The 26248-nt window shown below is 33.7% G+C and overlaps 1 protein-coding gene and 1 pseudogene across 1 annotated transcript; both read left to right on the top strand.

Annotated features, from left to right (window-relative positions):
• The first annotated feature begins 4757 nt into the window (after positions 1-4757).
• LOC133304110 (tricyclene synthase EBOS, chloroplastic-like) lies at positions 4758-10165 on the top strand. Its single transcript, XM_061504083.1, has 7 exons — positions 4758-4976; positions 5061-5331; positions 7612-7987; positions 8639-8857; positions 8976-9114; positions 9215-9463; positions 9872-10165. Exons 1-7 carry the CDS (start codon positions 4758-4760, stop codon positions 10163-10165), a joined length of 1767 nt encoding a protein of 588 aa, XP_061360067.1.
• A 7449-nt stretch (positions 10166-17614) lies between these two features.
• LOC133304109 (tricyclene synthase EBOS, chloroplastic-like) lies at positions 17615-26022 on the top strand (annotated as a pseudogene).
• The last annotated feature ends 226 nt before the right edge of the window (positions 26023-26248 follow it).

The following is a 26248-nucleotide window of genomic DNA, read 5'->3' as shown; positions in this document are numbered from 1 at the left end:
GGGCTCTATGGGTCCCCTACTTCCAAAAATATTTTCTCCCTCAATTCTTACTCAAATTAGGCATATGAGACATCATATTAAATCTCATGATGTCTATTATTTTGTATACAAATTTGAGATCAATTGATTTAGTAAATCGTCTAGAATTGTAGAAATGGTAAGGGAGGTTTGGTGCTCTGTTTGGAGTTGGCTGGCAGCTTTGCTTGTCCAACTTCAATCGGTTATAACCGGAGCTAGAGAACTCTAATTGAGACGTATGATACCTTGCTGGAAAGCTAATTGAGTCTAGTTTAATATACTAGAAGATGAGAAATTAATAATGTGTATAGCACTCACAGTAGTGGAAAGAAAGAAGCATACTCAGTTTTGGGAACCCCTTAGTAACTTAAAATAAGTAATGTAGGATAGCTAAACATGTATTATGTTAATTCCGCGTATAGATTTCAGTTATGATAATAGTTTATTTCATTACGATATATATTGTTTCCAAACGCTTACGTAATGAAAAGAAAAAAGTTTACTCGTATTTTTAAATAAACTGTTGTGATTGTAACTGTGCTTAATATCATAATCAATGTTAACAATACCGGTGTACGACGGACTGTTACAAAATGCATACCAATTCAATGCCTAAATTGAACCAATTTATGGATCAACCGGTCAAACTAACCGAATTGTGTCGATTTTTATAACACTAGTTACATTCTGAAACACTTATAATTATCATTATGTATATTAAATATGACAAGGTAATGGTTATTACATTATCTTTCTGTAGATTAATATGACAATCATATTTTTTTAATAGTATAAAAATACTACATTTTAACAAAAAAAGAGAAAAAGAAATAATACTTTAAGACATTGTTACTATTATTTTATTTTTGAGATATTATAATCGGTTTATCGCTTTGCAACAAGTTCAATTTGGAGCGAGTCCCAAGATTAAGATTTTAAATCTCTCCCAAAGACAATACTGGGGAGAATCAAACACGTGTTCTCACACTTTCACTTACTCAGTTCCCTAGCAACAACTGAACTACCATTTTTTGGTTAAGACATTGTTATTATTGTTATTACTAATACGTAATACCTCACAATAATGGCGGATTTAAATTTTTTTATAAAGGAGGGAAAGTTATAAGTTGAAATTATTCCTTATAAATTATAATTATTTATATGAAAAAGAATGAAAATGATACTTATTACATATAAACTTAGGAAATATATTTATCATATTATATAAGATAATTTCATCGCATGCAAGTGATGCAACACATAAAAATTGGGATTGACCAACTAATGAAAAGAAAGAGAAAGAACAAAATGTATCTCATCCACCTTTTATATATATGTATAAAAGAAAAATTACCTCAGAGTTATATTTCCTTAATACTTAACACTTTCAGGGGGTGTTTGATATGTAGAATCTGATAGGAATGTAAGAAAAATGAGGTAGGTAAAATATAATAACCATGTTTGGTATGTCTTCAAGTTAGAAAATACCGGTATATTTTTCATCCCATGCATTTCGTTTTGAACTGTGCAACGGGAAAAAAAATTACAATTTGAAGCGTGGTATTTTTTTAATCCGAGTAATGGAGAAACCCATTTTATGCTTTGTGGACAAAAATGCCCTGAAAAAGTGTATATCGAGTACAACTTCTGAACAATGATAGAAGTGATAAAAAATCGTGTGGCTTAGTTTATTTCAGTTTAGATCCACTGTACGTTTGTTGAGTGTGATTCTAATATTTTAACATTATTTCACCATCAATATGGGTAATTTCGTAATCTCATAACACATTCCCATCAATATTTCACCATCAACCAAACATAGCATTAGTAAAAATAACTCAACTTTTCTGGCAAAATTTTTGCTTATCAAACACCTTTTTGTAACTTACCCGGGCCAAAAAAGTTACCCATCATATTCCGGGTATTTTTTTTCAGTAATAAAAAATTTCTCCCATATATACCAAACACCCTTTCATTTCAAATAAACTGTCAAAGATTTTAGTCATGCATACCACAAGGCGAGGCGTGCTACATGTGCATCAATAGTGCCCGGACGACGGAATTTTTTAATATGCTCCCGAATCATCGTGGTCCTTTCACTCAAAAAATGACACCTGTATTATTTTATTCTTTTTTTTCTCTCTCCTCAACTTTTTTTCTTTTTCTCTCACCTCAGTCCCACTAGGGGTGTTCGCGGTCTGGATTGGATCGGTTTTGGAAGCAAAAATCATCTGATCCAATCCTTTCGATTTGATCATCTAATCATCCATTCGGTTTGAATTTTTTTTCAAATTCGATCTGATCCAATCCACTTTTTTTCGGTTTGGATTGGATCGGTTTTCGGTTTTTTGAAAATCCTAAAATTAGTTTCATAATTATTGTGCAAATAACATCTTTGGTATATATTGGCTTTGTAAATTTATTTATTTTTTGAAATACAAAAGTATTAGTAAACGATAATATAGTTATTTTTTTGGGCAATGAGATATGAAGCTCTACACAGATAAAATTTTGTTGATGAGATGTGACTAGGTTTTTTTTTGGGTTTAGTTGATGGGTTAATGGGTCTTGGGTTTAAAAAATGTAAGGTTATGATTGGAGAAAGGCCCAAGTAGGTAGAGGGGAATTAATATATTGGATCGGTTTTCATCAACCATCTGAAAACCGATCCAATCCAATTAAAATTTGCGGTTTTTTTTCGGTTTTCGGTTTTTCAATTTTCGGTTTATTCGGTTATCGGTTTTTCGGTTCGGTCACCGTGGTTTGAATCGGTTTGGATGAGTTTATGAACACCCCTAAGTCCCACCCATACCTTTTGGTCCCGGACCACTGTAAATTTGCTCCCGGATTACACAGGTCGATTTTGTTAAAAAGTAAGTGACAATGATAATTATATGAGTAAGGATATTCTAACTACCAAAAATTCTTACTACTAATTTACTACTCATCACATCACCATTGGATCAAAGAGAAAGAATGTTAAAAAGTTTTTGAAGAGAGAGAAAATGTTAATCTAATGGTAATTAGATGGGTAGTAAGTTGGTAGTGAAAAATTTTGGTAGCGAAAATATCATTCCTCTAATTATATTTGGGTTTGGTGTTTGTCATTTTAAATGACATAAGTTATGTCATTTTAAGAGAGAGATAAACACAAGAAATGGAAATCATGAGAAAGTGAAAGCGGGTAATTTTTTAATTTAAATTTTAAATAAAAAAAATTTCTTGTATCTATTTCTCTCTTAAAATGACATAATTTTATGTAATTTAAAATGACAAATACTTTTCCAATTATATTTTAATCTAATTTGAAAAGTAAAATACGGTAAACGTTACCTACCTTTAGCTTGTCCTTACCTACACGTGCCTGCCGCCTCTCTTTTTTTCTTCAAATCTCAATCTTTATCACAAAAGAAAATTCTACTTCTACTTCTCCTTCTCCTTACACCATAGAAATTGATGTACTAATCCATTGTACTATGTACAATCGATAATATATTATTATAATGATAAAATTATATTGAACAATCGATGATGCCTAAGAAAAAAAAAGAAAATAATAAATTTATAATTATAATTATATATCTATATTAATTCTTTTTTAAGGACCACAAGTCGATAAATATGAATTTTCTTTAAATTTTTAAGGGATCACAATTTTCAAGAATTGAAATTTCAAAAAAATTACAAGTCAACTTTGTTTTTCCTAAAAGATTAAAATGACTTCAATATTTTTTTTTTTTTTTTTTGACGAACCAAAAGAGTATTTACCTTAGAAAAATTATATATCACTCTGTTGATAATCATGTATGAAATCTTTTTTATTTTTTGTTCTTATTGAAAGTGATAGTTATCATAAAAAATTAATTTAATCCAAAAATCTAATTTATTAAATGAAGCTATATTATTATTTTTCATATTTCTTCAACATGTTCTCTCATATGCCAGTCCATTAGACTTAAAGGATAGATAATTTATCAGGTTCAATTTAATTATATTAAAAAAATTCAAAATATTTAATTATTTTTATCAATAGAATGTGAGTGATGAAAATCAAACTCATGAGATTACTTGCTCTGTAACAGTTATATAATATTGACCCATACTGTATATAAAATAGCAAACACTAATAAAGTGTGAACTAATTGATATTTCACACGGATTTATAGTCAAACGTGGCATACTGTATATACAAAATAATAGGGAATTTATTTTCTTACGTTCCAGAAGAGAAATATTATCTTTTATACTTATATTTTTAAATAAGAATTTTTTTTTTCTCACCTTCAACTTTTCTCTCTCTCATATTTATTATTTGAGTAAAAGATAATACTTTTCTTATGCAATATAAGAAAAATATTATCCAAAATAATAAAGGAAAAAATGTGTGTCATTTTAAAGAATGTAAAGTTGTGTCATTTTAAGAAAGAGAAAGAGATATATAAAGGATGAGAGAGAGTTAACAAAAAAAAAATAAAGGTGTGGGTTCCACCTCTTTTTGAGAATGAAATGATATAAGTTGTGTCATTTAAAAAGATAAACAATTATTACAAAAATAAATAAATAAACACTTTTCCCAATAATAAAAAGCAAATAAAACGTGAACTAATTGATATACCAAACGAACTTTTGCTTGACAATTGTATATATATGTACGTGTGTGGGTGATCACCGTAATATCACATGCAATGTTCACAGAGAGTTGAACATCGGAGTTTTGCAACATTAGCCAACCTAGGGTAATGGCCCTACTCTGTACCAAGTTGCTCAATTTGTCCTTCATTTCACCAGTTAGTTTCGGCAAACCTCAAAAAGAAGGAGGGCCTTATCTTCTCGGGCATAGAAATGGTTCTCCCCTCCGATGCTTGGCAAGCAAAAACGTTTGTGAAAGAAAATCAGCGAATTACCAGCCTAACCTCTGGAATTACGATTTTTTGCAGTCCTTGAAACATGATTATGCGGTGATCAATTCATCTTACAAATAGATTGTGTCTTAGAAATATATATACTATGTTCCTCACACATGATTTGCTCTTTGTGTATAGGATGTAATACATGAAGACAGGGTCAGGAAACTACTGGAGGAAGTGCGAAGAATGATAAAGGATGAAAATGCAGATATATGGGCCACACTGGAGCTCATTGATGATGTGAAACGCTTGGGCCTCGGGTACCACTTTGACAAGGAGATAGGAGAAGCCCTTGATAGATTTCTCTCTTTAGAAAGATGTAATGGCACAATCATTCACACAAGCCTGCACGAAACTGCTTTAAGCTTTAGGCTCCTCAGAGAATATGGCTATGATGTCTCAGCAGGTATATACATGTTTTGAAGTAGAATTTACCACGCTCTTTGTCACGGACAAACTCTCGTAAATATTTAAGATGTTAGCTGTAGACACATGAAATTTTTTTATATTATATTATATAAGAAGTATGTTTCTTACGTTGCACGAAACAAATACAAATATAAATAAGGTTCACTTTTTTTTTTTTTTTTTTGGATCCCATTGACTTTTTTTTACGTTGCACGAGATAATTTGTTTTATGCAATTCTCATATTCTTTATATTATATTTCTATACATTTCCTCAAGTTCAATATATTTTTAGAATTGAAACATCAACGATATACAAATCAACCGTAACAAGAGCCTGTTTAGGGATTCAAACATAAACAACATAAATTGATTCACCACACCTAGAACTTGTAGGAAGTTGGGATTAACCATAAGAGCTACATAGCTCTCTTTAAATTTTTAACACAATTGTGTACATAGGATTCAAATTCAAAACCACTGATTAAGTTGAAATAATCTCATTGTTATGAATGATTTTTATGTATATAATATTATATTATTTCTCCGACACTCCTTTCGGTATGGTTCCTCTTAGGGATGTGCAAAATTTCCAAAAGAACCAAACCGATCCATAACCAAACTGCTCTACATTTTAAAAACCGGTTTCATATGAAACTACATTTTATTTTATAAACTGATTATTTACCAAACCAAAAAAAAAAATTGGTTTTCCATTGTTATCCATAACCAAATTATTTTACAATTAAAGAACAAAAAAGTATTATCTTTTATCCTTAGCATTAAAATGTGAAAATCACATAAATATGAATCATTTTTAAATGTGACATTATTAGAAAAGTCTCAAATACAAACAGAATTTATCGAAGAAAAATATTTCGTCGAAAATTTGACAAAAATCATATTACGTAGAAAATAGAGACGAAATTTTTTTCGTTGAAACTCGAGACGGAACAAGATTTTGTCATAATCACTGATATAAATTTTTTAGGGATAAAATATTTCAGTCAAAATTCTTGATAGAATCTAAATTCCGTCAAAACTTTCAACGGAAACAATTATGTCAAACTTTTCAACGAAAAATAATTTTGTAAAAAAAATTTGACGAAACACATTTCCATAAAAAAAATTTCGTCAAATTATTTTACGGAAAAAATTTCCGTCCAAATTTTCGACGAAATATATTTCCAGCAAAATTTTCAACAAAACGCATTTACTACAAAAAATTTGACCTAAAATGTTTACGTAAAAAATATTGACGAAAAATATTTCCAGCAAAATTTTCAACAAAACGCATTTACAGCGAAAATTTTGACCAAAAATGTTTACGTAAAAATTTTTGACAAAAAATATTTCCAGCAAAATTTTCAACAAAACGCATTTACAGCTAATATTTTGACCAAAAATAGTTACGTAAAAAATATTGACGAAAAATATTTCGAGCAAAATTTTCAACAAAACGCATTTATAGCGAAAATTTTGACCAAAAATATTTACGTAAAAAAATTTGATAGAAATATTTTTTCGTCGAAAATTTCGATGTATATGTTTTTTTGTGAAATATTTTGAGGGAAATGTTTTGATGAAATTTATATTCCGTAAAAAAATTCGACAAAAAAATTTTCCGTCAATTTTTTTTACAGATATGTCTTTATTCACAAATTTTGATAGAAATATTTTTCGTCAAAAATGTTTGCGAAAAATTTTGATAGAAATGTTTTCCGTAAAAACAACGTGAAAAATTTCTATAAGAATTATTTCGTCCTGAAAGTTCCAAAACAATGAAGATTCTTACAAGAAATAGTTGGTCAACTACCTATAACTGAGAGAAACAAACGACTACTTATAAAAATAGCACAATCTATCAAAAATCGATTTTGAATTTGTTAAAAAACCAGTTTTGAACTTGATAACCGGTTTATGGTGCATAACCGGTTTTGTTTTAAAACCGGTTTTGAATTAAAACCGGTTTAAACCGATTTTAATTCAAAAACGGTTGTAAATCATAAACCGGTTTTAAAACCGGTTTTAAACCGGTTTGGACAAATAAAAAAATGGTTTTTTTTAAAAAAAGTGATTCGGTCTAAAATTCAAACCATTTAAAACTGGTTTGGTTTGGTTTATGACAATAACCAAACCGAACAGCTCCATGCACACCCCTAGTTCCTCTCTTCCTCCTCCTCGTAAACCATATAATTAGCCTTGACTGGATCAAGGTCAGCAAAGTGGATGTAAAATAAACTTTTGAACTCATTCATGTCTTAATTTAAACTTTTGTAGATATATTTGAGAGCTTCAAGGACCACAATGGTAATTTCAAGGCAAGTCTTGATAGAGATGTAAAAGGAATGTTGAGTCTGTACGAGGCATCGTTTTTATGTTATGAAGGAGAACAGATTCTGGATGATGCCAAGGAATTCACTAGCTTCCATCTCAGGGGACTCGATGAAGATAGAAACACTCCTATCCTATTAGAACAAGTGAATCACGCATTGGAGCTTCCACTGCATCGTAGAATCCAAAGGCTTGAAGCACGATGGTATATTGACTCATATGGTAAAAGAATGGATTCAAATCGGGTACTACTTGATGCGGCCAAACTGGATTTCAACGTTGTGCAGTCAACACTGCAAGAGGATCTCCAAGAAATGTCAAGGTACGTCTATGTGTGAACTTTGAAATGTACGTAAATATTTAATTTAATTAAATTTAGAGGTCTTTTTCTTCGAACTACAAGTGCGGACACAACACAACAACATCACGATTTGTTTAAGAGTTACCACGTATATAAGTAGTTCCCTTCTAATAATAAGTTAATAACATTAAAATCGGACATCAATCGCCTACCAAAAAAATAAAATAAAAAAATGGGACATCCATCAGTACTCGTATATATATTGTTTCGTTCGAAAATTATTATTTTTTATCTATAAATTTTTGTTTTTGAAATTAAAACTGTATCGCTTCAAATATAAAGTTTTAGTTCTTTTTAATCAATATCATAAGCGCTTAATCGATATATTTTTTTCAAAAAAAATAAAATAAAAATGGGACATCAATCACTCTTATTTGTTTTCGTTACTTCATTTAAGATTAATAAATCTTACTTTTTATCTCATCTCTTGATTTCTATCCAGGTCGTAGTTTACTAAGTTATATTAATTAATTAATTATTAATTTTAAATAAAATATAATTGTTAACACACACACACATATATATATATATATATATATATATATATATATATATTCCTAATTTTATAAATTTGGGTTCAATTTTATTGTAACATAATAATGAAAAATGAAGGTGGTGGAAGGAGATGGGATTAGCCTCAAAATTAAGCTTCAGCCGGGATAGGCTAATGGAGTGCTTCTTTTGGACGGTTGGGATGTCTTTCGAGCCTCAGTTCATTAATCTCCGCAAAGGTTTAACCAAAGTGACTTCCCTAATAACTGTAATCGATGACGTCTATGATGTGTATGGCACCATGGATGAATTAGAGCTTTTCACGGTAGCTGTAGAAAGGTAAAGTATTTTTTCATTAATATAGCCTCGTTATGGAGACTCATTAGTTATATTAGTAAATAGAGTATTGCTGAAATTGTTAATTAGTGCACTAATTGAAAAAAGGTGTTTCTTTCAGTTGGGATGTTAAAGCAGTTCAAGGTATGCCGGAGTACATGAAGATATGTTTCCTAGCGCTCTACAACAATGTCAACGAATTCGCTTATGACGCACTCAAAAAGCAAGGACAAGATATCCTTCCCTACCTCACCAAAGCAGTATGTTAAAATTAATTAACATGTAGTTCAGTTCATTGTTATAATATTTAATTTTACAAGGTAAAGTCTTTTGTTTATTGTTTTTTCAATTCAATTGTAGTGGTCTGATATGCTGAAAGCATTCCTACAAGAAGCTAAGTGGTCCCGGGACAAGCACTTGCCAAAATTTGATAACTACCTCAACAATGCGTGGATGTCAGTGTCCGGTGTAGTAATACTGATGCATACCTATTTCTTAATGAATCACAGCATAACAAAGGAAGCACTTGAGTCACTGAACAATTACCATGCGCTATTGCGCAGACCGTCCATTATTTTTCGACTTTGGAATGATTTGGGTACTTCAATGGTAATTTGGATTACTTTGACCATGCACCTTGTTACATATATTAATATGAAATAATTCTTCATATTTATCACAACTCATGATCAAATAGTCACGAATTCAAATCTTAACACCCTTGACCTCGTTCTTTAATGAAATTAGAATAAATTTTTTTTTTTTTTGGTAACATAAAATAAGTAAGTTTAAAATCAGTATAAGCTAAAGCGAAAAAATGGACACGTGCATAATTGATAAAACCATTAATGTGATATAACTTAATATCTCAAGCTGAAATGATATTCTTTATACACATTGTCATTTTTTATTAACATTACCAAGATTAATGATATATATGCTACTTCTTAATTATAAAGTCGAGCCTATAGAGAGTAGTATAATGTGATTAATTGGTCTTATGTTGTCATTTTACAGGCAGAGATACAGAGAGGTGAAGTAGCAAGCTCGATTCTGTGCTACATGCGTGAAGCTGGTGTTACTGAGGAGGGTGCTTATAAACACATGCACATTTTGCTTGATGAAACTTGGAAAAAGATGAACAAAGATAGAGTCACCCATTCTCCTTTCCCGAAACCTTTCGTGGAAATAGCAATCAACCTTGCTAGAATTTCTCAGTGCACGTACCAGAATGGAGATGGGCATGGAGCCCCGGATAGCACGGCAAATAATCGAATACGGTCCTTGATAATTGAACCCATTGCCCTATAGGGAGAGATGAATGCATCTTTCTTTCTTTTGTGTACAAAGAGATGAATGCATCTTGATCAATGCTGAAAACACCATTATACATGATGCCAAATAATACAATAGTTATGCTTGTTGATAGTGAGATTTCATCTTTTCCATGTGGGCCCAATCTCGCGGATATTTTGTATAGAATAACATATTTATATTTATGGTGATTTATAACTATTAGGAAATAATGATCGGAAATTCTCGCTTTTTCATATATTTACGATAATAATTTTAATGAAAATCTTTGTAAAATAAAAATGTAAAAATTATTATTTTAATTACTGGCCATTGATTTATAAATGATCTTTCAAACCATATACTCATATCAAAAACAAGACATGAGAAGATTTATTTTATAATTATTTCATGTTATGTTGGTTAATCTATATAAGTTAAGCCTAGAGCAACCATCACACAACTGGAAATTATGGGCGTGTTTGAATTTAGTTCTAAAATTTTTTATCTAATAATGCCTGTTTTATAAAATTATTTCTAAAATTTATAACTGCTTTTTAATCTTTAGAATCAAATTTAGAGAATATATCTAAATTGTTTTTATTTTGTGTTTTGATTTTTGACTTTCAAAATAAAATAAAATAAAAAACACAGAAAACACATATTTCATTAATTATTCTACACAACAATTTGAAGAACCAAAATATCAGAACACAATCAAATAGGCATATCTTGTGGCCTATTCACTCTGTCTGTTAAATAATTTAGGTCCTCCTCTTTGTTATTAGGTTCTTTTGATTTCATTCCTTCTCTGGATTGAATGCACATTTTTGTTCGCACAAGTTGACACTTCAAATCTTGGATTTTCATGCTTTGCTCCTCCACAAGTTGTTGCTCCAAAACTTGGATTTTCTCGCTATGCGCTCGCATGAGTAGTTTCTCCAAATCTTGGATTTTTTTGTCCAACGCATGCTCAAGTTGTCGCTTCAAATCCTATATTTTCCTTCCAACCTCTTCATTTTTTATATCTCGCCGGTCTATCTGATGTGGTTGTGTATCTTCTTCAAGAATGAATCCACGTCCTCTACCCTCATGACTACACCGTCTGCAACCTTTGCGGTTCTGTATAGCCATTGGTTGAAGGCAACCCAATATTCTGATACCAAATGATGCCGAAAGCGCAAAGAAAATATGGCTAAATAGAAAGTTGTGATTTCATAAGAGAGAAACCCTATGATGCTCAATTATAATTAACAAAATAACAAAACCCAACTCCTACTTTAAAGGTTGTAAGCACCTTTTTATAGACTAATTACAAATCAATTCAAAATTTAAAATCCTAAAAATAAGAAAAATACTTAAAAAAAATATATAACGATTTTCCTATTTTTGCCAAATAAATCACAATCATATCTGCTACTTCATTTGAACTTGAATTTGATTATAATTTGTTATAATTCAAATTGTTGTTTCTTTGAACATGTGGGCCATACTTTTTTATTGACTGCAAACTTCTTGAATCAATAATTGAGCCTATGTAATGAGATAATTGTAAGCACATCAAAGATTTTATAAAATTATGTTTGCTAAAGTTTCTACTTATAAACAGAAAAGAAACTAAAAATCAGAGTTTGCACTTCATATGATTGTCTATGATATTCCCTGTATTGGTCGCGCGACTGTTGGAGCCTTTATAAACGTTAAAGATGCCTGTAAATTATTTTTCATGATGATACCCTATATTGGTCCCACCAACGTGGAATCATAGTCAATGTGTCGATAGATCAGAGCGTCAAGTCCACAAATACATTGCATTTGCCTCGAACGATAGTAATTTATTGGAACACCGATCAAAATGCCACTCTTCACCAAATTTTTTACTTAAATACCATTCTTCATCAAGTTTTTTACCTAAATGTCACGCGAACAATGTTATTTTCCAATATGTCACGTGGGAAAATTTGTTGTTCTTCCTCCTTCAATGCTAAGCCCAAGCCTGTTGAGGGGTTTCCTAAAAACCCTAACCCTAGATCTCACCTCCTTATATATTCATTAGTTGAGGGTGGAGGCTAAGTTAGAAGAAGAAGTGAGAGAGAAAAATTTGAGAGATAATTATTTGATTGTTTGAGCAAAGCTTTATGCTTTGCATTTGAGATATCTCTAGAGAGAGTTTGAGTGAAACATCTCTAGGGAGGTTTGATTATCACCATTGTTGGAGAGGTTGAGTTAACCGCCACAATGGTGATTCTGGTTATTTGTAACCATTATTTTCATAGTGGATTTTTGATCTGGACTAGGTCCCTGGGTTTTTACTTCTTCATTAAAGAAGGTTTTCCCACGTTAAATCTGGTTGTGTTCTTCTTCTCTCTCTCTCTCTCCTGTTTTTCGTTTTGATTTTTCCGCTGTGCTGCCCGACCTGGTGAAGTTCAAGCCGAGGTATTGTCGAGATCCGAGATCAGGATCTTGTTGATTGACTTCCGCACAAAGGCTGCTTAGCCGATTTTGAGGGAACCGATTTCCCAACAGTGGTATCAGAGCCCGAGTTCGACGGGTTCTGAGGGAGACAAGATGGAGACATGTTCAAGTTGACTGCAGATAATTTCACCTATTGGAGACAGATGATGGAAGATCATCTCTACTGCAAAGATTTACATGAGCCCATTATCCTTGATGAGAGACCGGCAGGCAAAACTGATAAGGAGTGGGAGATCCTGAGTCGAAAGGCGGTAGCCACGATTAGGAAATATATTGATAAAAGCCTCTTTGAGAACGTGTCCGAGGTCACAAACGCGTATGAGTTGTGGACGAAGCTGGAGTCCATGATTCAAAAGAAGACTCCCAAGAATAAAGCATACCGGTTCGCCGACTTGTGAAGCTTGAATACAAGGACGACATAAGCTTGATTGAGCGCCTCAACACCTATAAAGGTATTGTGAATCAGTTGTCAAAAGCTGAGATGAAAATTGATGATGAGATGCAGGCTTTGCTGCTGTTGAGCTCGCTGCCAGAAAGCTGGGAAACTCTGGTGGTGACTTTGAGTAATTCAGCTCCAGAAGGAAAGTTGAAGATGGATGTCGTGACAGACAGCCTCCTGAGCGAAAATGTTAGGAGAAGAGAACGAGGTGTTTAAAGCACGTCTGAGGCCAACGTTGCTGAGAACAAAGGAAAATCTGACTCCCGGGGTAGAAGCAAAAGTCGGGGTCGAGATCGTGACAGAAGAGGAAAGTCCAGAGGTCGATCAAAACCGAAATATGAGTTGAAGTGCTTTTACTGTGGAAAGACAGGCCATAAGAAGCCAGACTGCTGGACCCTGTAGAATGATGAGAAGAACGGCTCTGTGAAGCCGGATCATATTATTCCCAAGAAGAGGGAAGACAAGAGCACCACTGCGGTGACTGCCAACCCGAATGCCGAGATATTCCTCCTTGGTGAGGATAATTATTTGAATGTTGCATATGATGACTGCACCTGGATTTTTGACTCCGGTGCCTCCTTCCACGTTACTCCACACAAAGGTTTTTCTCCTCTTACCGAGGTGGTGATTTTGGAGTCATGAAGATGGGAAATCAAGTGACCAGCAAGATTGTTGGTGTCGGTGATGTAACTCTGACCACGGGTGTCGGATGCTGACTTGTGTTGAAAGATGTAAGGCATGTTCCTGACATGCGTTTAAACCTAATCTCGGTAGGCAAACTTGATGATGTCGGGTTAGTAAACTACTTCGATAGTGTTAGATGGAAGCTGGCCAAGGGAAACTTGGTCGTGGCCCGAGGTAAGAAGGAAGGCTCCTTGTACATGATGCAAGGAAAGATCAATGGCGGAGAAGCCAATTATATTCGTGATGAACCTAGCTTGGAGCTATGGCACAAGTGCCTCGGCCACATGAGCGAGAAAGGGCTCTAGATCCTTAACAAGAAAGGATTATTGACCGGGTTGAAAGGTCAAACGTTGGAGAGTTGCACGCATTGCCTAGCTGGAAAGCAGCACCGGGTTTCTTTTGTGAGACCGAATCAACCCAGACGACGCAGGTATATTCTTGACCTCGTCCATACTGATGTCTGCTCCATGTCAGAAAGATCCCTTGGAGGAACTCAATACTTTGTTTTATTTATTGATGACCATTCCCGCAAAGTGTGGGTATATTTGTTGAAGTCTAAAGACCAGGTACTCCAATCCTTTAAAGAATTCCATGCTATGGTTGAAAGGGAGACTAGCAAGAAGTTGAAGGTGGTCCGATCTGATAATGGTGGTGAGTATTGCGGCCCATTTGATGCATACTGCAGAGCGGCCGGGATTCAACTTGAGAAGACACCCCCCAAGACTCCATAGTTGAATAGACTTGCTGAGAGGATGAATAGAACTATTGAAGAGAAGGTCTGAAGTATATTGTCCAATGCCGGATTGCCGAAATCATTCTGGGGAGAAGCCGTCAAAACAGTTGTTGACTTGATCAACCTCTCACCATTACGACCACTTGAAGGAGAAATTCCAGAACAAGTCTAGACAGGTCGGAAAGCGGCCTATAATCAATTGAAAGTGTTTGGATGCCGAGCTTTCGTGCATATCCCTAAAGATGAAAGGGCTAAACTTGATGCGAAGACTAAAGAATGCATCTATTTTGGTTCGCCGAGTTGTGAGTTCGGGTTCCGACTTTGGGATCCAATCAATAAGAAGATAGTGAGAAGCCGAGATGTGATATTTCATAAAGATGAGAACATTCATGACATCTCGAAGCCCAAAGTCCGGGTAACTGTCAGACGTGTAGAACCCAATTCTCCTGTCTGAGCTGAAGCAGGGGGAGAAAATCAAGAGAATGAAGAAATTGATGACCAGCAACAAGCTGATGATGAGGTCCGAGTTGATGATGAGATCCGGGATGAGAATGATGAACCGGGTTCTCAAGCTGAAGAACAGCCGAGATATCCAACTCGAGAAAGGAGACCCTCTACAAGATACCCATCTGATGAATACACTGTTGTTGTTGAAGACGGTAAGCCTCAGAGTTATGATGAGGCTGTGACGAGCTCAGAGAAAAAAAGAATGGAAAAAGGCAATGCAAGACGAGATGAAGTCTCTGCACGAGAATCAGACTTATGAGCTGACCGAGTTGCTATAAGGAAGACGAGCTCTAAAAAATAAATGGGTCTACAAGATTAAGAATGAAGAAAACGGGCAGAAGCCGAGATACAAAGCCTGGATTGTAGTGAAAGGCTTCAATCAGAAGAAATGAGTAGATTTTGAGGAGATTTTTTCTCCTGTGGTGAAAATGACCTCGGTCCGAACCGTGTTAGCCATGGCGGCTTCTTTGGACCTCGAGGTAGAACAAATGGACGTGAAGACGACATTTCTTCACGGTGAAGTCGTGAGGATCTTCATAGTCTTCCCCACCAAACTGAGTTTTCTCCACCAATGTGATGAGTGTTGGCTGGATGTCATAGTTGTTAGCAGCAATCAGCGGTTTGACAATACTCAAATTTGGCCTTGTAAATTGAGGGGCCAAAACTGATTCCATCAGCTCAGCCGCTGGTGGATTTTCCTCTGCCATTTCTGTTTCTACTTCAAATTGTGGAGTAGAATTTTCCGCTTCAGAATGTGAAGTAGAAGTCTCTGCTTGCCTCTTCTGCTTGGTAAGTTGTCTTATCCTCTTTGCAGTCCTTTCTATCTCTGCATCGTAAATCAAAGTTGCAGGATCAACTGTACCACGCATAAACTAAAGCAAACAGATTAGTAACACAAAGATCCAAGCAAGAAAATCAAAAGTTATAAATAACTTGGCGTATTCAATCCCCGGCAACGGCGCCAAAAACTTGTTGCGTAAAATCGGCAAGTACACCGATCGTACCAAGTAATAAAGAGTGAGTAGAGTATCGTCTCCACGAGGATTGAGGCACCTAAGTTGTTATAACTATTCCTCTCTTGTTGGATTAATCGAAATAGGTTGAGAGCAATTGTGGTTTATAAAATAAACTAAAACAATTAAAGGAAAAATGTAAATGATTCCAAAAGTGGTTTCAGAATGCAAGAACAAAAGATTAAGGATGGAGAAAATATTTGAGAAAATATTGCGGTAAAGAGAAACAAACACATTTTCGATCCCCACCTTGCAACTTGGATTACGTTTACATTTACCTGTTTAAGTGATCGAACAATTCATCATCTTTTATATGAGTAGTTAAGCCCTAATCCCTTAGTGACTTTAACCTTGTTAACTCTATTAGAATCCTAATCCCATAGAAATCCCTTTTCGAGTTAACCCTTAGAATTAATGAATCTTTAACGTTTGCGGTTCATGTAGCCTATCCCTAGTGCGTACATGAGCAGTTATCTTATTCTTTGTCAGGAATTAGAATTCCAACATCCCTATTGTAAACCCTAACCCTCAAAATCCTACTAGATTGATCAGTTCCAATAGAATTATAGAATGAAGAACAAGAAAAGATAAATTCAATTAAAATAGATAAACGTAAATTTCAACCAAGATACAAGGGGTTCACATCAAGGGTTGTGACCCTTACCACAATGATAAAACTAGCCAGACATGTTCATGTTTGACAAAATAACAATAAAATAAAGTAGCATTTAAAACCTAGAAGAGAAAGGGAAGATGAAGATCTTCCGTCTTGATCGATCGAATCCTTGAATCTCCGAGAAGCTCCAAGGAATCTCCACTCTCTTTGTTATTTTTCTCCTCTTGATTGTCAGAAAAGTTCCTTCTTCTTCTGTTTCTGATCCTTTTATTAGATTTTGGGAAAATCTCTTTTCACTTGTACCCCAATTCGGCCTTATTTTGGGTGATTCGCAGTAAAAGTTATATCGCCAATGCACGGGGCGCCAAGCCTGGCGCCCCAAACTTGGGAGAAACAGAAGTTGAATCCGTCAATGGCGCCCCGGGCGCCAACTCTGGAGTGCCGTGCGCCAGTCCCGCGCGCAGTGCTCCAACTCCCGCGCGCCGTGCGCGGCCGAAATAGAAGCAAATCGTCGCTTTGGCGCCCCGTGCGCCAGTTTGGCGCGCCGTGCGTTAACCTCCGCGCGTCGTGCGCCAGCGGGAAATTTGGTTTCTCCGTTTTTGCTCCTTTTTGCGGCGTTTCCTGCTATTTAACATATAACTTGAGTAAGAGCATGATTGAGAAGGAATAATCAATATTTCTTGCATTTAATGACTATTTTCACACATTTATGATTAATTCCTTGCTTCTTTTAAGTTAGAAAACATCATCTGCTAGACTCACATCAATATGCTTGATTTCAACTTCATCCTACAAGTTCAAAAATCAAATCTCCTAACATAGATGCAAAAAGATGGAGCGGCCTGTTTGCATGGTTGAATTTGTAAAGCTCATAACACCCATGGAACCACCTAGGTTTAAAAATATTCCTTTGAACTTTTTTTCTATTGGAGATACTTTTGTGTGATATCTAACCATCACTCTTTTCTTCTTTTTTGTGTTAAAATATTTATATAGAGAAATGGGCACTTCAAAAAGTGAAATGAGTAATTTTATTTATTCAGAACCGTCTTCTTTTAGTGAGTTGGGTACTTCAGAGAGTGACTACGATAATGAAGAAACAAAGATGCCAGTAATTGTGAATAAGGAACAAGATGGATATCAACCAAAAGTTGGAATGATATTTTCAAATGAAGATGAAGCTTATGATTTTTATAATAAATATGCTAAGTTTGTTGGCTTTACTGTGAGAAAATCACATTATCGTAGATTGGCAGATGGAACCATAAGCCAAAGGACATTTGTTTGTGGAAGATAAGGGTATAGAAAGTTGAAGGACCCTTCACATGTGAAGAAAATAAATAGCAGCGAAACAAGAACGGGTTGTCAAGCTAAGATATGTTTCAAAATTGAGAAGGATGCTTGGGTTGTTTCTAAATTCATTCTAGATCATAATCATGATCTTGTGAAATCATGTGCAAGAGCTATGTTAAGATCACACAGGCATGTAAGTGAAGCATATGCTAATATGATTGAAGATATGGACAATGCTGGTGTAAAACCATGTAGTGTGTATTCATACTTTGTTGAGGCTGCTAGAGGAGTGGAAAATGTTGGATTTTTGAAATCTGATTGCGATAATTTTTTACAAAGTAAAAGAAGCAAAAATCTTGAAGCAGGAGATGCACAAAGTGTTATAAATCATTTCAAAAGTTTACAAGCAAATGATCCATCATTCTTTTATACAATGCAAGTAGATAATGAAAATCGCAGGACTAATTTCTGTTGGAGAGATGAAATATCAAGGACAGATTATAATCACTTTGGAGATGTAGTCATTTTTTACATAACCTACCGAACAAACAAATATATATATATATATATATATATATATATATATTATATATATATATTTATATATATTGTTTTACTACCATATTATATATTGTTTTACTATCATATTATTTGCGATGAAATTTTTATTGCAACTTGGAATGTACCATAAAGAGGTTTGGTCACCTGAATTTGTGGAAACGCATTTTGACAAGTTACAATGCAATTTCTCATGTTTGGAACGACAGTGTAACAATTCTTTGTTTTCTGTTCAAAGCTTGCTTCTTGAACTTGGTTAATCAATACCTACTATAATGACAGTGTTTCAAGTCACCATTTTTATCTGATAGAAAACAGAATTTGAGGAGAATGAAAAAGAGCTAAGAACAAATGGATAAGTTGCAGTATTTTTTTATGACTCTGGCTTAGCCAGGAACAAATGGATAAGTTGCAGTATTTTTTGTTGTTGAAGAAAATGGATAGCAAAATTCATTTTGAAGAAAGAACTTTCATCCACTGTTTCAGCGATTTAATCGAAGAAGCAGAACAGAGGCGAGAGTGAAAAGACAGTCCTGAAGGGAAATCAAAATTCTGGTGGTAGTAAAAATTAATAAAAAATAAAATTTACAATGCCAATTAGGATAAGTGACATGAAATACAAATACACGGGTTATATTCCAAATGGAAGTGATATGGAGATGTGGGTACTACTGTGTTACTAAAAGTTTTTCCCCAAAGTTCAGAGAGAGTTGCAAGATTAGCCAACCTAGGCTAACGGCCCTACTCTGTCCCAAGTTGCTCAATTTGTCCTGCATTTCATTTATTAGTTTTGGCAAACCTCAAAAACCAGGAAGGCCTTATCTTCTCGGGCATAGAATTGGTTCTCGCCTCCGATGCTTAGCAAGCAAAAACATTTGTGAAAGAAAATCAGCGAATTACCAGCCTAACCTCTGGAATTACGATTTTTTGCAGTCCTTGAAACATGATTATGCGGTGATCAATTCATTTTACAAATAGATTGTGTCTTAGAAATATATATATATATATATATATATATATATATATATATATATATATATATATATATGTACTATATGTTCCTCACACATGATTTGCTCTTTGTGTATAGGATGTAATATATGAAGAGAGAGTCAGGAAACTACTAGAGGGAGTGAGAAGAATGATAAAGGATGAAAATGCAGATATATGGGCCACACTGGAGCTCATTGATGATCTGAAACGCTTGGACCTCGGGTACCACTTTGACAAGGAGATAGGAGAAGCCCTTGATAGATTTCTCTCTTTAGAAAGATATACTGGCACAATTATTCACACAAACCTGCACGAAACTGCTTTAAGCTTTAGGCTCCTCAGAGAACATGGCCATGATGTCTCAGCAGGTATATACATATTATATACATGTTTTGAAGTAGAACTTACCACACTCTTTCTCACGAACAAACTCTCCTAATTACTTAAGATGTTAGGTGTAGCATAAATAATTTTCGACAAATATTTTGTAGTTCAAACACCTTTTTGTAATTTACGCGGACCAAAAAAATTACACATCATATTCTGATTATTATTTTTTAGTAATACAAAATTTTTCGCATACTAAACACTTTCTCATTTCAAATAAAATGTCAAAGATTTTAGTCATGCATACCACAAGGCGAGGCATGCTACGTGTGCATCGATAGTGCCCGGATTACACAGGTTGATTTTGTTAAAAATTAAGTGGGTCATACCTGTCACTGATTCATATTTTGAGACTTTTAAGCAGAGAGTAAGTGACAATGATAATTATATTTTAATCTAGGAGAATGTATATGTACTGTTACATAAAAAAAGAAATATTGTCTTGCAGAGACAATATTTTGAGAGAGAGAAAATGATATAAAGAGAGAAAAACAATTTATGGGTGCCATAATAAAATTGTCTCTGCAGAAAAAAAAAAAAAAATTCTATAAAATTACATATGAATAACCCTTTAATCTAATCTGAAAAGTAAAAAGCGGTAAACGTACCTACCCTTAGCTTGTCCTTACGTACACGTGCCTGCTGCCTTTCTTTTTTTTCTTCAAATCTCAATCTTGAACACAAAAGATAATTCTACTTCTACTTCTCCTTCTCCTTACACAGTAGAGATTTATGTACTAATCCATTGTACTATGTACAATCGATAATATATTATTATAATGATAAAATTATTTTTTCTCTCTATTAAACAATCGATAATGCCTAAAAAAAAATAATAATAAATTTATAATTATAATTATATATCTATATTAATCTTTTTTGAGGGATCACAAGTCGATAATATGGATTTTCTTTTAATTTTTGAGGGACTATAATTTCAAAAAATTAGAATTTCAGAAAAACAACAAGTCAACTTTATTTTTCCTAAAAGATTAAAATGAGTTCCGTGTTTTTTTTTAAAAGGGTATTTACCTTAATAAAAATTATATATCACTCTGTTGATGATAATGTATGAAAGCTTTTTTATATTTTGTTCTTATTGAAAGTGATAGTTATCATAAAAAATCAAATTTAACCCAAAATCTTAGTTTATTAAATAAGGCTATATTAATATTTTTCATATTTCTCCAGCACGTCCCCTCATATGCGAGGTCATTAGACTTAAAGGATAAATAATTTACCAAGTTCAATCTAATTATATTAAGAAATTCCATAATATTGAATTATTTTTATCAATAACATATGAGTGATGAAGATCAAACTCATGATCACTTGTTCTATAACAGTTATATTGTCCCATACTTTATATAAAATAGCAAACACTAATAAAGTGTGACCTAATTTGTAACATCCCAGGCGCTGACGAGGGCGAGGAGTGATCGCCGGTGCGAAAGGGAATGGTGCGAAAGGGCACAAACAAGGAGCGGCTCCTGGAAGGCTCCTAGGGACGGGGGTACATGAATGAATCGAATCAACACCCGAAAGAGAGGGATTCCAGAGACAGTGCTGGTATGGGACGGTACAGTTGGGAATGGCTTACAAGAATTAATTGGTACTACCTATACTAACAAGATGCATCTACTTTTCGGTAGCCCGGAACGGAAGAACTCCATAGTTAAGCATGCTTGACTTGGGAAAATTCTGGGATGGGTGACCTCCTGGGAAGTGTGCGAGTTACATAAGAGAAATATTATCTCCTATACTCATATTTTTAAATAAGAATTTTTTGTTTCTCACCTTCAACTTTTCTCTCTCTCGTATTTATTATTTGAGTAGAAGATAATACTTATCTCATGTAGAAAAATATTACCCAAAATAATAAAAGCAAATAAAACGTCAACTAATTGATATATCAAACGAACTTTTGCTTGACAATTGTATATATATGTGTGTGTGGGTGATCACCGTAATATCACATGCAATGTTCAGAGAGTTGAACATCGGAGTTTTGCAAAATTAGCCAACCTAGGGTAATGGCCCTACTCTGTACCAAGTTTCTCAATTTGTCCTTCATTTCACCAGTTAGTTTCGGCAAACCTCAAAAAGAAGGAGGGCCTTATCTTCTCGGGCATAGAAATGGTTCTCCCCTCCGATGCTTGGCAAGCAAAAACGTTTGTGAAAGAAAATCAGCGAATTACCAGCCTAACCTCTGGAATTACGATTTTTTGCAGTCCTTGAAACATGATTATGCGGTGAACAATTCATCTTACAAATAGATTGTGTCTTAGAAATATATATATATATATATATATATATATATATATATATATATATATATATATATGTACTATGTTCCTCACACATGATTTGCTCTTTGTGTATAGGATGTAATATATGAAGACAGGGCCAGGAAACTACTAGAGGGAGTGAGAAGAATGATAAAGGATGAAAATGCAGATATATGGGCCACACTGGAGCTCATTGATGATGTGAAACGCTTGGGCCTCGGGTACCACTTTGACAAGGAGATAGGAGAAGCCCTTGATAGATTTCTCTCTTTAGAAAGATGTATTGGCACAATCATTCACACAAGCCTGCACGAAACTGCTTTAAGCTTTAGGCTCCTCAGAGAACATGGCTATGATGTCTCAGCAGGTATACACATATTATGTACATGTTTTGAAGTAGAATTTATCACGCTCTTTGTCACGGACAAACTCTCCTAAATATTTAAGATATTACGTGTAGACACATGAATAATTTTTATATTATATTATATAAAAAATATGTTTCTTACTTTGCACGAAACAAATATAAATATGAATAAGGTTCACTTTTTTTCTTTTTCTTTTTGAATCCCATCGAGATAATTTGTCTTATGCAATTTTCATATTCTTTATATTATATTTCTATACATTCTCTCATGTCCAATATATTTTTAGAATTGAAACATCAACAATTAATATACAAATCAACCGTAACAAGAGTCTGTTTAGGGATTCAAACATAAACAACATAAATTGATTCACCACACCTAGAACTTGTAGGAAGTTGGGATTAACCATAAGAGCTACATAGCTCTCTTTAAATTTTTAACACAATTGTGTACATAGGATTCAAATTCAAAATCACTGATTAAGTTGAAATAATCCCATTGTTATGAATGATTTTTATATATATATTATATTATTTCTCCGACACTCCTTTCGTATGGTTCCTCTCCTCCTCCTCGTCGTAAACCATATAATTATCCTTGACTGGGTCAAGGTCAGCAAAGTGGATGTAAAATAAACTTTTGAACTCATTCATGTCTTAATTTAAACTTTTGTAGATATATTTGAGAGCTTCAAGGACCACAATGGTAATTTCAAGGCAAGTCTTGATAGAGATGTAAAAGGAATGTTGAGTCTGTACGAGGCATCGTTTTTATGTTATGAAGGAGAACAGATTCTGGATGATGCCAAGGAATTCACTAGCTTCCATCTCAGGGGACTCGATGAAGATAGAAACACTCCTATCCTATTAGAACAAGTGAATCACGCATTGGAGCTTCCACTGCATCGTAGAATCCAAAGGCTTGAAGCACGATGGTATATTGACTCATATGGTAAAAGAATGGACGCAAATCGGGTACTACTTGATGCGGCCAAACTGGATTTCAACGTTGTGCAGTCAACACTGCAAGAGGATCTCCAAGAAATGTCAAGGTACGTCTATGTGTGAACTTTGAAATGTACGTAAATATTTAATTTAATTAAATTTAGAGGTCTTTTTCTTCGAACTACAAGTGCGGACACAACACAACAACATCACGATTTGTTTAAGAGTTACCACGTATATAAGTAGTTCCCTTCTAATAATAAGTTAATAACATTAAAATCGGACATCAATCGCCTACCAAAAAAATAAAATAAAAAAATGGGACATCCATCAGTACTCGTATATATATTGTTTCGTTCGAAAATTATTATTTTTTATCTATAAATTTTTGTTTTTGAAATTAAAACTGTATCGCTTCAAATATAAAGTTTTAGTTCTTTTTAATCAATATCATAAGCGCTGATATATTTTTTTCAAAAAATAAAAAAAATAAAAAAAATGGGACATCGATCACTCTTATTTGTTTTTTTGGATCTTTTGACTTCATTTCAGATTAATAGATCTTACTTTTTATCTCAACTCTTGATTTCTATCCATCTAACTGTCGTAGTTTATTGAGTTATATCAATTAATTATTAATTTTAAATAAAATATATCTGTTAACACACACATATATATATATAAATATTCCTAATTTTATAACTTTGGGTTCAATTTTATTGTAACATAATAATAAATAATAAATATTCCTAATTTTATAAATGTGGGTTCAATTTTATTGTAACATAATAATGAAAAATGAAGGTGGTGGAAGGAGATGGGATTAGCCTCAAAATTAAGCTTCAGCCGGGATAGGCTAATGGAGTGCTTCTTTTGGACGGTTGGGATGTCTTTCGAGCCTCAGTTCAGTAATCTCCGCAAAGGTTTAACCAAAGTGACTTCCCTAATAACTGTAATTGATGACGTCTATGATGTGTATGGCACCATGGATGAATTAGAGCTTTTCACGGTAGCTGTAGAAAGGTAAAGTATTTTTTCATTAATATAGCCTTGTTCTTGGAGACTCATTAGTTATATTAGTAAATAGAGTATTGCTGAAAGAGGTAGGTTATACTTATAACTTTTTTTTTACAACCTCTTACGACCATATCTTAACACCGTTGATTTCCGTCAATCAACGATTATCATTTATTGTGAATTAATAATTAATTAATGAGTTTAATTTGCAAAAATCATAACCGTTGATTGGCGGAAATCAACGATGTTAAGATATGGTTGTAAAAAAAAAAAAGGTTGTAACTATAACCTTTCTCTTGCTGAAATTGTTAATTAGTGCACTAATTGAAAAAAGGTGTTTCTTTCAGTTGGGATGTTAAAGCAGTTCAAGGTATGCCGGAGTACATGAAAATATGTTTCCTAGCACTCTACAACACTGTCAACGAATTCGCTTATGACTCACTCAAAAAGCAAGGACAAGATATCCTTCCCTACCTCACCAAAGCAATATGTTAAAATTAATTAACATGTAGTTCATTGTTATAATATTTAATTTTATAAGGTAAAGTCTAATTATGTGTTTTGTTTATTGTTTTTTCAATTCAATTGTAGTGGTCTGATATGCTGAAAGCATTCCTACAAGAAGCTAAGTGGTCCCGGGACAAACAATTGCCAAATTTTGATAACTACCTCAACAATGCGTGGATGTCAGTGTCCGATGTAGTAATACGGATACATACCTATTTCATAATGAATCACAGCATAACAAAGGAAGCAGTTGAGTCACTGGACAATTACAATGTGCTATTGGGACAATTACAATGTGCTATTGCGCAGACCGTCCATTATTTTTCGACTTTGGAATGATTTGGGTACTTCAATGGTAATTTGGATTACTTTGACCATGCACCTTGTTACATATATTAATCTGAAATAATTCTTCATATTTATCACAACCTCATGATCAAATAGTCACGAATTCAAATCTCAACACCCTTGACCCCGTCTTTAATGAAATTAAAATAATTTTTTTTTTTTTTGTAACATAAAATAAGTAAGTTTAAAATCAGTATAAGCTAAAGCGAAAAAATGGACACGTGCATAATTAATAAAACCATTAATGTGATCTAAGTTAATATCTCAAGCGGAAATGATATTCTTTATACACATTATCATTTTTTATTAACATTACCAATATTAATGATATATATGCTACTTCTTAATTATAAAGTCGAGCCTATAGAGAGTGGTAATGTAATTAATTGGTCTTATGTTGTCATTTTACAGGCAGAGATACAGAGAGGTGAAGTAGCAAGCTCGGTTCTTTGCTACATGCGTGAAGCTGGTGTTACTGAGGAGGGTGCTTATAAACACATGCACATTTTGCTTGATGAAACTTGGAAAAAGATGAACAAAGATAGAGTCACCCATTCTCCTTTCCCAAAACCTTTCGTGGAAATAGCAAACAACCTTGCTAGAATTTCTCAGTGCACGTACCAGAATGGAGATGGGCATGGAGCCCCGGATGGCACAGCAAATAATCGAATACGGTCCTTGATAATTGAACCCATTGCCCTATAGGGAGATGAATGCATCTTGATCAATGCTGAAAACACCATTATACATGATGCCAAATAATACAATAGTTATGCTTATTGATAGTGAGTTTTCATGTTTTCCATGTTGGCCCAATCTCGCAGATATTTTGTATAGAATAACACGTTTATTTTTATGGTGATTTATAACTAAATTGTTTTTATAACTATTAGGAAATAATGATTGGAAATTCTCGCTTTTTCATATATTT

Source organism: Gastrolobium bilobum, unplaced genomic scaffold (genome assembly GCF_033153095.1).
Source record: "Gastrolobium bilobum isolate Gb01-03AN ecotype WA unplaced genomic scaffold, APGP_CSIRO_Gbil_v1 utg5409, whole genome shotgun sequence".
Classification (NCBI taxonomy): Eukaryota; Viridiplantae; Streptophyta; class Magnoliopsida; order Fabales; family Fabaceae; genus Gastrolobium; species Gastrolobium bilobum.
This window is presented reverse-complemented; position numbering and strand designations above follow the sequence as displayed.